The following is a 13,142-nucleotide window of genomic DNA, read 5'->3' on the forward strand; positions in this document are numbered from 1 at the left end:
CCTGCGGGATATCATATAGAGATGACTTCAGAGTAATCGTAGCAGAGATCAAGTTGCAGTAAGTTAAAGATTGAATATACCCTGAGCATATGGCAAAGGATGCATAGGGATGGGAGATTCTCAAACGTGGCTGAGTATTAAACTCATATTTAGAGTTAAGGAAAAATGAACTCCAAAGTTGCCTCCCCAGAGATTTTTATTTGTTGATCTGCAGAGAAAAATGTGTATTTTTACAAACTCTTCAGATGTCCTGTGTTCAGTTTGGATTCTCTGGAAAGCAGACACCAAGATGGAGTGAAAATGGGAGGGGAGGAATACATGTGTGGGTGGGGAAGAATACATGTGTGGGTGGGGAAAAATACATGTGTGGGTGGGGAAGAATACATGTGTGGGAGGGGAGGAATACATGTGTGGGTGGGGAAGAATACATGCGTGAGAGGAAATGGGAAGGGAGCTGGAGAAGGCTGGAGGAGCTGACAGACTGCTGTGCAAGTCTGTACCAATAAAGGCAGGAGGGAGGGTGGTTGGAAGTGTCTCCGAGCACTCTGCACGTTTAGCAAGCTTGTCAGGGAGTCCTCAAACTGAAGTTGGCCATGTGAGGAGCTGTGTGTCTTTCAGGAATAGGCCTGCCTCAGTATCTCTGCAACTCTCAGTCATTAGCTAGAACAGCCTGGTCTTGGCACAAACATTGCAATGGATTTCAGAATGCAGCAGCTGAGGACTTTTGGACAATTAAATGCCCCATAGTTGGAGGTCTTTGAGGCACATTCTCCTGGCTGCCACACGTACCCTGCCATTTTAAGTCAATGGAATGAGAAAAAAAAAAAAAAAAAATCCAAACGGGCTGTAGCTGGACAGGTTTTTAGGCCTAAGGCAGAGTTTCATGTTGTTTTTCAGATGGGAAAGATTTCAATGTTTGTAAGTCTAGAGAACGGAATCTGTACAGTGGGAGAACCTAAAGAAGAGGGATAGAGAGAGGGAGGAAGAAAGGGAGAAGGAGAATGAGAAAGAATGAATTGTAAAGGACGAACACTCCAGAAAAGGCAGGAAGAAATGGGATCCAAAGGTTATGGCTTTGAATTTAAGGCATGACATCTTATTCTCTGGGACAGTGTCTGGATATGGGTTGAGGTCGAAGGTTGTAGGGAATTGAAAGGAATTGCATTTAGTTATCTTAATTTCTGACACTAAAATAGGAGTCAAAGTATTAGGAGCCTTGTTAGCAGGTTTGATCTTGAAGAAGAGATATCCCATCTTCTGAGGCTGAAGCTAAAGAGTCAGAGTCCGATGCAGAGAAAGACTCTTTTGTAGATGTAGGATCAAGTTAAGGGAGAAGAAGCCTGATGGCATCAATATTAAAAAAATATATTTATTTATTTTTTTTGAGACAGAGTAAATTTGTTTTGAGACAGTGGTACAATCATGGCTTACTGTAGCCTCAACCTCTCAGGCTCCAGTGATCCTCCTACCACAGCCTCCTAAGTAGCTGGAACTACAGGCATGTGCCACCACATGCAGCTAATTACTTGTATTTATTGTAGAGACAGGGTTTTACCATGTTGCCCAGGCTGGTCTGGAACTCCTGGGCTCATGAAACGTGCGTGCCTTGGCCTCCCAAAGTGCTAGGATTACAGATGTGAGGCACTGCATCTGGCTGGCCTCAATTTTTTTAATGAAGTAGGAGGCAAGGTTATCCATTGAAGGTATTATTTATTTGCAGCTCATCTCAAGTGACAAAATTCCATATGTAAGACTATAACATAAATCATATTTAATATATTAAAAATAATACTTCAAATATATCTTTCACATTAAGATGATTATCTATTATGTAAATCTTTCCTAGGTGTGTGCATCTGTTTCTTGATGTATAAACCAAAACTCTGAAATATTCTCTTGATCTAACTTCGACTTTTAAAAACTGACATTGTATTGAATTGATTAATTCTCATTCAGAAAAAAAATTGCTGTCAGACTGCAGTGCAAGTCTGCCTCAACGAAGGCAGGAGGAGGGATGGTTGGAGGTGCCTCAGGACACTCTGAAAGTTTAGCAAGCTTATCAGGGAGTCCTCAAACTAAAGCTGGCCAAAAACTTCAGCATAAAAACTATTCTGTCTGTGTATTATATATATTTACTACCAAACTTAATAAACAAAAACCATTTTTGAACCAGGTAATTTTATGTAGTATGAAAAGAAATTCATCACATGGTCATATACTGGCTAATGCTATCTAAAAGTAGACATCAAAATATTTCATAATTGGAGGGAATCTTTGGAGATTAGTAGTTTCTAATCTGGGGGCCTCAGACACCCAAAATCTATATATTGACCAGTGGAAGTTGATGATTTATTATCAAATTTGAAAGCACCTAATGGAAACCCCCACTTCATCTCTGTGAAGATTTTCAGTTCCTTTGCAGTTATTTGAAATTATTTCAATTCTGTGGGGCCGCTTCAGAAACTCCAATGGGCCTTTGTAATATTAAAATGTGGAGAATGCTTTAATCATTATTTAATCAATGAGCTTAAAAAATAGACAAAAGCTTTTGAAACATGGGACTGAAGTAGGGGGAGCATTATAAAAGCCTAAGGTAATTGGTAGTGAAGAGTTGGAAAAACTTACTTAGTCTAATCTTGTAATTTACAGATGAGGAAACTGAGAAGATAAATAATTTATTCAATATCACTTGAAGGTTCATTAGTAAAAGGGCCAGCATTAGGATTTGCTCATTTTGTACTCTAGGAGTTGTTAAAAGCACTTAATATCTTCTTTTCTTAGGTGTTAGGATTTTTCATTTTTTAAATCATGCTATTTAGTGTTCTTAACATTTGAAACCCAAAGGCTTTATATTTTGTTTTTGGATTGCTTTGGGAATGAGTATGTACTGTTAGAGAACGGCCCAATCCAAACACTAGAGTTTTAATAATTTCTGCTCCCTCTGCTGGCCAACTTTCCAGTAAAACGGTTTTTTAAAAAAAGAGAAAAAAATGCAGCAGTAATTGAAACAAAAACAAAAACTTTAAAAAGTGTCTTCATTATAAAGAGGTGCCATGCCATAAAAGCCTAGCTAGTTTCAAGGTCCATTCTTCCATTCCTCATGATTTTAGGGTTATCTTCATTCAGATCTACTCTACTTACAATAGTACTTCAAACACAGCACAGAATTAAACCATTAGCACGTGAATCCGCAAAAAGAGAACTTGCTTTAGACTCTTCTACAGTTTAGACTTCAATGTGCACACTAAATGCATAACATTCATATCAAATAATTAACATTTATATACAATTAACAAATAGGGACAAATTTTATACAGAACTTCTTCTACGCTATAATTTTTGAAAACATTTAACCCACTAGCAAGAGGTAAGACAGCACTGCCTTTTTAAAAGACAGGTCACTTGAATAGAGAATATAAGATATAACCATAAGTAGAAGTATAAACAATAATTTTTCTTCTGGTGGAATGTTTTAAAATTTCCTTTCTTACATTATTATTCTTCCTTAGGTTTTTTTAGACAGGTCATTTCTTCTTGAAGGATTTTCCTTTTTCTTTTCTTTTTACTTTTTGAAGGGGGATTATTTACCGATGGTCTAAAAGAAGCACCTTCAAATTCTTCATAATTGTAGCCAAAGCAGAAATGGGATATTTAATAATTCTTACATCTCACTCATGTAGTCTTCTGACATAACAATTAAGCAGAGATCATTTTCTATGTTCAAACTTTAAAAACTTTGTAACGATAATTGGGATTTCATAACAAATGATAATAAGTGGTGTTGTGCATTGATTTTCTTGGTACCCAATAACATGCCAGTTAAAATCCAGACTTCACACTGACACCTAAGGAACACAGCAGGATGACCAAAGCTGAGTGTCAGTCATTGTCATAGATGCAACCTGAAAGAAAAAAATACAAATTTAAATATGGTTATTAAAAACATATTCTGTAAGTATTCCAAGTTTGGAAATGTGGGTGATTCATACTCTCTTGGTTAAGGATTAAAAAAAAAATAGAACTGGCTCACTTTATAAAAAACGAGTTAAGGCCGGGCGCGGTGGCTCAAGCCTGTAATCCCAGCACTTTGGGAGGCCGAGATGGGCGGATCACGAGGTCAGGAGATCGAGACCATCCTGGCTAACAAGGTGAAACCCCATCTCAACTAAAAAATACAAAAAATAACTAGCCGGGTGAGGTGGCGGGCGCCTGTAGTCCCAGCTACTCGGGAGGCTGAGGCAGGAGCATGGCGTAAACCCGGGAGGCGGAGCTTGCAGTGAGCTGAGATCCGGCAACTGCATCCCAGCCTGGGCGACAGAGCGAGACTCCCTCTCAAAAAAAAAAAAAAAAAAAAAAAAAAAAAAAAAAAAAAAAAAAACCAGTTAAACGGAAGACCATATATTTAACTTTTATTATTTAGTCTATAATTCCAACAAAATTTCTGGACAGATTTGTTCTCTATTAAAATGAGACTCAAGATTATTTTACGCGGCACTTAAACATTTACTTTTTGGTAGTCACTCTGAACGAGGTTGAAGATATTAAAGATCAAGAATCGTAAGTTTGAAAGACTAAAGGACATCATGGTCAACACCATGCATCATTTCAGTTAGATTAATTTTTTATAGTTTGGAACTATATGATGCTTAGAGAATATTGGTATTACTGGTTACGAAATAAGTACCTATTTGCCAAAAATGTTTATTTGTTTGGATAAAAGAAATTCTTATTATGAGTCACAGTACAATAAAAAAATCTATCAAATATTTTTATACTTCTGTTTTCAAAGAAATAAATGAGGTTTTTCCTTAATTTTCCATCTTGTGGGAAATGTGGTATTGTCCCCCCATTATGCCAGGGCATTTACCTCTTCTAACATTTTCAAATGATTCAAATTCTGATCAGATTGGAAGTCTCTAATCCAACAAACTATTTTTAGTATTTATAAAAACAGTAAATTCACTATGACTGTTCGCTGGAGTGGTACTACATAAGACTTACCATCAGCAATATCATCATAGATCTCTCCGTCACTGTAAATGTAAAAAAAATAATTTTTATTTTAAAGAAACTATCATCTTAGCATTAGAGCAATATATAGAAGATTAACAGTATGATTTTATATGGTACAATTAAGGCTTTTAAGCAAAGTATGCATTTTAAAGTAGAAATAAATTTGATATTCATTATCTCTTCTTTCATTGACTTAATCTAGTCCTCTGTTTCATTTTACATACAGAATAATTAAAACATCCTTCAAGAGCATAGACTACGCCTTACTCATCTTTGTAAGACATGTTTGTTAACAATGTACTAAACATCATGGAACAACACTCCCATTGGGGGCCTTAATTCAAAGCAGCAATGGACTTTTATATCTGTTAATACCAGATTCACACTTTCACTTGAATTTCAAATGGTGAATGAAATACAATAATAATTGGCATAGGAAATGGTTGCATCACTCTCACATTTTAATTATAACTCACACATATGATAAAATATATAAATATTAGTTACAGAATAAGTAACCAAGATATTATTATTATGGTAATTCTTATATAATTTTAAAACTATTACTTATGATGATAGGCAGCATCCATGATAGTAATTTTGGCTACTTTTACACATTTTAGGTTTTGCTTGGCCCTAAATCTTTGTGGTATTTTCTATCCGACAAACATACTGAGTCCCTTCTATGTGCCAGGAGACATAAATATGAGTAAGGGACAAGCTTTGCTTTTAAGTACCTTATAATGAAACAGGAGATTATATAAGAAATAAAAATAGAGAGTATTATAAACATGAACATTGCCTTGAAATGTAAGATATACTTCTAAAATTCAGAAATGTAGGGTGGCTTTGTCACTTAGACCAGACTTAGTGTTTGCTGTACAATCTCTGTGCTTTATCATGGAAGCAGCACCAGGCCCTTCAAACTGCTGCCAACTATGGCAGATGCTGTGAGTTCCCTATGTCTTCTGTTTGGATCTTTTCTCTGAGATGGAGGGAGGGTTTGGCTAATGGAAATCTCATCCAAATGCAGGAAGGATAGATTTTTCTGTCATTTATACAATAAACATTTATTAAGTATTTGCTTCAATAGGTGGTGAACCAACAATTACTTACAGAGTATGCTTTCTAAATTCTCTCAATCAGCCTGTAATAATCACTGATGTAAATGTTGTCCTATTATTTGCCACACATTCTGTCCTTAAAATTTGTATCTTTCATAGAACAAAACCTATTGAAAGTCTCATGCCTCCCACTGTGATTAATGTGCTCAGGAGAACAAAGGTATTATGATTATTTTTCTTTGGCCACTACTGGTTTGCCGACAAAGCTCTTCACACCGATTTGTGTTTTTCTGATTGGTGTCAGGTTGTTGATGGATACACAGTTTGTGACTCCTCATGGATCTTTTCATTGCGCTGAATTCTGTAAATCTTTGCACTGGCATGTGACCTAACCTGATAATGGAGTTCATTTCTTACACTGGGTTACTTGGGACAGAATCTTATGTTTCGGAGGACTCCAAAGGCACACTAGTACCAGACTGTGACAGACTGTGACAATGTCTTATTCATAAGAATAGAAGAATCATTGACGACTGTCTTTTTCTCTGGCATGCTTCCAAAAAAGGCAACATAGTACTCTACTATGCCTAGTGTGAGTGAAGCAAAGCCCTTAATTAAGGGCTAAACTATGAACTGTTAACAGGTGATATTAGCACCTACTGTGAAGTCACTAATTGGTCCCAAATTAATTCCATTCAATCAACTGCATTAGCAAGTAAAATGTAAAATATTAATGAAAAGGTTACTGGCTTTGACCAGTCTTCAGTGTTTGCTGAGAGCCTAATGAATATATAAAACTATTAACTATGAGCTGTACAATTTTAAATGAGAAGGACTTCTTACCTATTTAAAAGAGTAGCACTTTATGAAAACCTTACCTTTATTATGGATACTAACATGTTAACGTTAGTATAGCATATTGTTTTTAAATTTATTTATGATAGTTCAGTAGGTTACATTATTTAAATAAGATTAGAAATATTTTTAAAAGAAAGGCACAAAATTCTTTTCACAAGCATAGTAGTAGAAGAAAATGTGCTTACTTGTCTGCTAGATAACTCCGAAGGACATAACCATCTATGAAGGAAAAAGAAAATACATTTCATTAATAATACAGGTTTGAAAAATCTTTAGTATTTCTTTCAGGAAATCAAAACACAATAGAGTAATCATAGTGTACTGAATAATTGTATCTATCTCTGGAAATGACCCCTTTTTCTTACTTGTGTCTACTTTTGTGTCCATCCTTTCTTCTCCTTTTCTCCCTAACTTTTCTGTTTCTCTAATATGTCTCTTTTTTGCTCCAATTTCAATCTTTCCTCCTTTAAATATAAAAAAGCAACGTTTTTTCATTAAGCTTCTGTAGGCTATAGAACAGAGTTCTTTCAATTTTTAATCTATTTCTTCAATGTGTTACCCCATGATCCAGTTTTAGGAAGAATTTAGTAAGCATGGATTATAGAAGTAGTTTATTGGTAAGTATTTTAAATACCACCAGATCTAAGACTTACTTTACAAAATTTTATTATATTGAGCAGACATACAACTGTATTCAACTCCCCTTTCAGATGCCAGCCAGCTATTGACTACTAGGGGGACTATGCATTGTAAATAGTCTCAAACAGGTCTCTTTTACTCTGTATGGAAGAAATTCCTCTACTGTTTTGCTATTGGACAGTATCAACATTTGCATTTCATCACTCATGGAGCAAAAGCATTATTGGAAGAGCACACACTATGGATTCTGTGATGCCTGGTTAAGTAGAAAATAAGCCATATTTTATGCAGGAAAGCTAAGTTTTGTTGTTGTTGTTATATGAGGGGCACCTTATATTTGCCCCTCATTGTGCACATATTTCTCAGGAAAAATATAAACTATTTTTCTTAAGAAAATGCCTGCTGATATCTAATTAATATCACTAATCTTTGGAATTGTTAGTTTTGTGTTAGTGCCTAAAATCTGTTTTATGCTTGAGATTAGTACCATTTATTGCTTCCTCAATACAATCTCTAAATAATTTCTCTCAGTGAGTCAATCTATTGGTCTTGGTCCACTTTAGATCTAATTTTGGTTCTGAATCAAAGCAAGCATGTTACAAATTATAAGGAGAAAGCTCATAAGCAAAAATTAATAATACAAATGATAAACTTACTTAAATGTATTGATATCATATTGCCATTGATTAAACATGAAAATATTTTTTAAAAGTTAGAATCATAAAGCTGAATTTATACATTAACATGTAAGAAAATGAACTTTCCCTTGAAGTGTTACAGGGTAAAAAAAAAAAAAAACTCCACTAAAATATTTTATCAAGAAGCTTACCACTTTTTAATAAAAACTATTTATAAGTATCATATTTGGAAAATAAAGAATCAAAGTTATCCTTGAATTCTCATAGTAGGAAAGTAATGAAACATGTACCAAGATAAAAGCACAATAACATATTACTCAGAGTATAAAAAATTAGAAGTAAGAAAAGTAATGAAACACTAGGAACATATGAAAGTAATGAAACATGTCAAGATAATAAAAGCACAATAACATACTACTCAGAGTATTAAAAAATTAGAACATGTTGCACCTTCCTTCATATTTCAATTAATGCAAAAGTAGCAAAAAGTATTAATGTAAGAACATCTACAATTAATATCTATAGTCTGTGGGTAGGCTTTGATATCACAGTTCATTTCATATTAACAGATTTTCTTTTTAAATAAGGCATACATAATAATTTAGTGTAATTTTTTAAAAGAGATAAGCTCATGTCCAACAAATTCAATTCTACATGTGTCTCTCAAAAGAGAAAAATCTCTGCAAATAACAAGCTTATAGAACAAATTGTGGATTTTGTATCAGCGTCCTCATAACTGAAATAACTTTTTAGCTATACCTATACTTAGGGCTACACTAAAATTAGAACAGTTTTCTACAGATAGTAATAGCCACTGACTTCTTTTTATCAGTTAAAATTGGGGGTTCTGCTTTCATTTTGGATTTTTTCCTAAAACAAATTGGAAAATAACACAATAGTAAATGTTCCCATAATATACTCATGTTGATGTTAATAATTTAAAAATAATGATGTATACGAACTGAAGCTTTCAACACTGAAGTCAATCTCATATGATTTGGTAAGACTTCATACACTCTCTGAGCTAAAATTGGATGATAAATAGAGAAATACATAAGAGTTATAAACTGTTGTTAGAGACTACAGTTATTCCGGCATCAGATATAAAGTTCAAAACAAAGAGAATGTGATCACCATTTTTAGAAATTAAAGATTTTTATTTGCTTACACTTTTAGGTAATCTATTTTTAAAAACTAATTTATGCTAAAATTTTGCGGGCTTGGATAAAGCACTAAATGTAGAGAGCTAAAACAGTCCTTTACATGACCAAAGTTAATCATTCATGATAAACAGCTTAATACCTCAACTTTACAAATTCCTTATAAAAACATATTCTCTTAGAGTCTCAACCTGTATTTCCATTCCCTCCTATATCTGTGTGTTCAAGAGTTCTAAGGAACAGCCTTCGCCTGTGTTGAACACTTTGTTGCTGCTGTGTGTTTGTGTGAAATACATAAACATCAATAATTGGGAATATTATTTAAGAAAAATGTATTAGGGAGATGGAGTGTGAGATGGTACTGTGCTGCAGAAATGATGTGATAACATAGGGCTTGCTAGCTATAAAATCACAATTATATAGCCTTTTTACAGGGTAAATGACTTTTAATGGAATACAGGTTTTGCTGTCTGGTACCTTTAAAAATCTCAGCTAAAACTTCATTCTATTAAAAGCATGATTCATGACAGTGTCAAAACAAGTGACTTACCATAAATTTTTAAATAATCTCTCCATTATAGGTCCTAGAAATATATCTATATTTTTTTGCAATAGGAAAATCTGTTTGCTCATGTTACATATCTACATTTATTATAGGGAATGTTAGTGAAAAATATAAACACAAGAAATAACAACAACAACAATCTCATCATGGTCTGTATCATGTAGAAGGGCAGCTATGTTTAGCACTGTAATATTGTGAGTGTGGGCACACCAGGGATTCTCACATATCATATGAAATTATTATTTGGAAACCTCACATTTATAGAGCAGAACATAATGGCTTGAAACAAATGTTTTGAAATATGTGGTGGGATAGAGCCAGTTAGGAAAATAACACCCACCCCCCATATGTGCCAGTTAATTTCGTCCCCAAACGTTTGCTTGCTACAGGGCAGATGTGTCTCAGGACTAATGACTCACCTCGTAGAAGGATATTGTGAATACAGATTAACCAAGGAAATAGAAAATAATCTTCGGAAAAGTGGAAATTATCTTCATTCTAATATTTTCAAATTTTTACTTAATAAAAATGAAAATATACTATTTCATCATTATTTCATTTGTTGTGGGTAAATCCAGAAATAAAGTTAAATGTACTCAATTTGGCCTCACATAGTTTAAAAACAAGAAAATCATATTGTATAGATTTACCTAGGCAAGTGGAACAATGTCCAATTTCAGTGGAAAATGCTCATAATAAAAGAAAAAACAGTGTGTTGTGTATAATATGAATATAAATTATTATCCTAGTTTTATAAAAATGTTCACTCTTCCCCTCTTCCCTGTTTCTATTGTTATTTCCGGAACTTCATATTTGGACAACATTTTAACTTTCTAAATTTTAAAAATTTTCTTTCAGTGAGCCTGTGTTGTTTTAAAATTGAAAACAAATTATGTAAGTTAAAAAAAAATGATCAACTGGATTTGGGAAGATTGAAAGCACCTTTAAAATCCCTTGGTCTTTGATGCCTAAAGAAAATGGAGAGCATTTTGGCTACAAATAACTCAGACAAAAAGTATCTCATTCTACATTTTTTGTAGAAAGTTTTTTTCAGTCACAGGAGGTGGGAAAACTCCCAGCTTATGAGACATAGAGTTGTGGAATATGTATAAATATTAGCAAGAAACTAAACATTTGGCAATGTGCCAGAAATTTATATTGAAGATTTCAATGCCTACACAGTAGGAGCTTCTACAAGTTCATGGGTGAGGCTTGATCGAATGTGATAATGCCTGTAAAAGTGGCTTATGCCCCACTCCGTAATTGTAAGGGATTGTTGTTCTTGCTTTAGCCTTTAATTGTTATCGTTACAAACTTTAGGTTGAAATAGGCTATGCTTTTCTTTCTCTGATGGATTAAAGAAGAATGGAGGGTAAGGATAACATTAGTTTCACCTTGGTGCTCGGTTACAAATGCAAAGGCATCTGTAATCAGAAGATGCAGAAATAAGGAACCAAAAGATTTAGAGGCTCTGCAATGGCATATAACAATCTAACTACATCACTAAAGCCAAAGGAGAGAACTTCTGTCTTCTAACCAGTTAAAGTATTCAGCGGACTTGTTTCTGTGAGTGTCTGTATGTCAGACTTTCATCTGGCTATCCAACTGCAGTTTCCAAATTGTTTCATTCAATCCAGCAAGGCCCACGCAAGGTGCAAGGCATTGTGTAATGTGTTGACAATACAATGTTGAGAACATTTCATTGAAGTGACTCTGAAGCTCAGAGTCTAATAAGAGTGATAGAGTGATAAAACAATAATGACAATGACAGCAGCAAAAGAAGTATCATGGTAGAGTTGGGGAGAGATTAACTGTGATGGTGTGGCTGGGAGTAGGGACTGGGGGTGCTTCTAATTTTAGATGACAACTGCGTTGTTTTTAATAGAGAATCATGGGCATTTCAAGTTGAATTCCTAGCATAGTAGGATGAAACACATAATTTTTTTTTTTTTTTTTTTTTTTTTGAGACAGAGTCTCGCTCTGTCAACCAGACAGGAGTGCAGAGGCGCAGTCTCGGCTAACTGCAAGCTCTGCCTCCTGGGTTCAAGCGATTCTCCTGCCTCAGCTTCTCTAGTAGCTGGATTATAGGTGTGCGCCAACATGCCTAGCTAATTTTGTATTTTTGGTAGAGATGGTGTTTCGTCATGTTGGCCAGGCTGGTCTCAAACTCCTGACGTAAAGTGATCTGCCCACCTCTGCCTCCCAAAGTCCTGGGATTATAGGCATGAGCTACTGCGGCTGGCCAAAACACGAGATTTATTCAGGGAATGACAAGTGAATAGTTTGTATTTCTGGAGTGTCAGTTGTAGATGGAAAACAGCAGTGGGTGAGGGTAAGCCTAGATGATAAAGAGTTTTATGTGCTAGCCTAAATACTGTATTTTTTAAAATAATATTTGAATAACATTGTGGGGAAATGGATTCCGAGTGTAAGGGCAAAGATAGACGTATCACTACAAAGGCTATTGCAATCATCTAGGAAAGGGAGGGTTAAACAATCTTATAGAGGTGTGTGAAGAATGAATTAGCTATTTTTAAAAATTAAGAATGTCAAGGACCCAGTCCATGGAAGGAGTAAGCAGGTTTGTAAAAATTAAGAAAGGCAGGAGGTTAGGAAAAATGAAACTGAAATTAAGTAGATAAGGTGATTAAACCATAGAATAATACTTAACCTGAAAGTCAGTAACATGCTCCTAGTGCCTCTCCCTTACACCCGCATCCTTACCATGTGAGTAACTGCATATCCAACTGACAGTACTTGCATTTAAAAATTTTTTCACTAATGGCTTTTCTCTGGCTTCTGGCTACCTTCCCAGGAATAGGCTTCAGCTCCTGAAGGACAGGAGTTGGTGTATAAATATCCCAATTTGTTTCCCACTGGATGGGATAACACTAACACTTGGGGGTCTCCAGTAGGATCAAGCTCCAATAATCCAAGTGGTAACTTTTTGATAATAAGACTTTATTGGCTGCCTTCGCTCCCCTATCTCATTTCTCCACTTGCCACTGGCATTTTTGCAGAATCACTTTATGGGGAAGCCAAACACAGTGCAATCAAACTAGAACTCAGGACTAAGAAACTCAATCAAAACCGCTCAACTACATGGAAACTGAACAACCTGCCCCTGAATGACTACTGGGTATATAATGAAATGAAGGCAGAAATAAAGATGTTCTTTGAAACCAATGAGAACAAAGACACAACA

General features: G+C 34.9%; 1 protein-coding gene across 4 annotated transcripts in view; it reads right to left on the reverse strand.

Moving 5' to 3' along the window:
* Positions 1-1,690: 1,690 nt before the first annotated feature.
* The window catches only part of FYB (FYN binding protein), a 179,829-nt gene continuing 168,377 nt past the window's right edge, over positions 1,691-13,142 (reverse strand). For 3 of the 4 annotated variants that reach the window (XM_011966185.1, XM_011966203.1, XM_011966194.1), the window contains 3 exons: positions 7,121-7,154; positions 5,002-5,033; positions 1,691-3,902 (listed from right to left, as the gene is read on the reverse strand). In XM_011966185.1, coding sequence (XP_011821575.1) covers positions 3,880-3,902; positions 5,002-5,033; positions 7,121-7,154 — 89 coding nt within the window. In that variant the 3' untranslated portion in view covers positions 1,691-3,879. The remainder of the gene's footprint in view (positions 3,903-5,001; positions 5,034-7,120; positions 7,155-13,142) is intronic. The other variant, XM_011966175.1, reaches the window with a different exon arrangement.

Source organism: Mandrillus leucophaeus, unplaced genomic scaffold (genome assembly GCF_000951045.1).
Source record: "Mandrillus leucophaeus isolate KB7577 unplaced genomic scaffold, Mleu.le_1.0 Scaffold119, whole genome shotgun sequence".
Lineage (NCBI taxonomy): Eukaryota > Metazoa > Chordata > Mammalia > Primates > Cercopithecidae > Mandrillus > Mandrillus leucophaeus.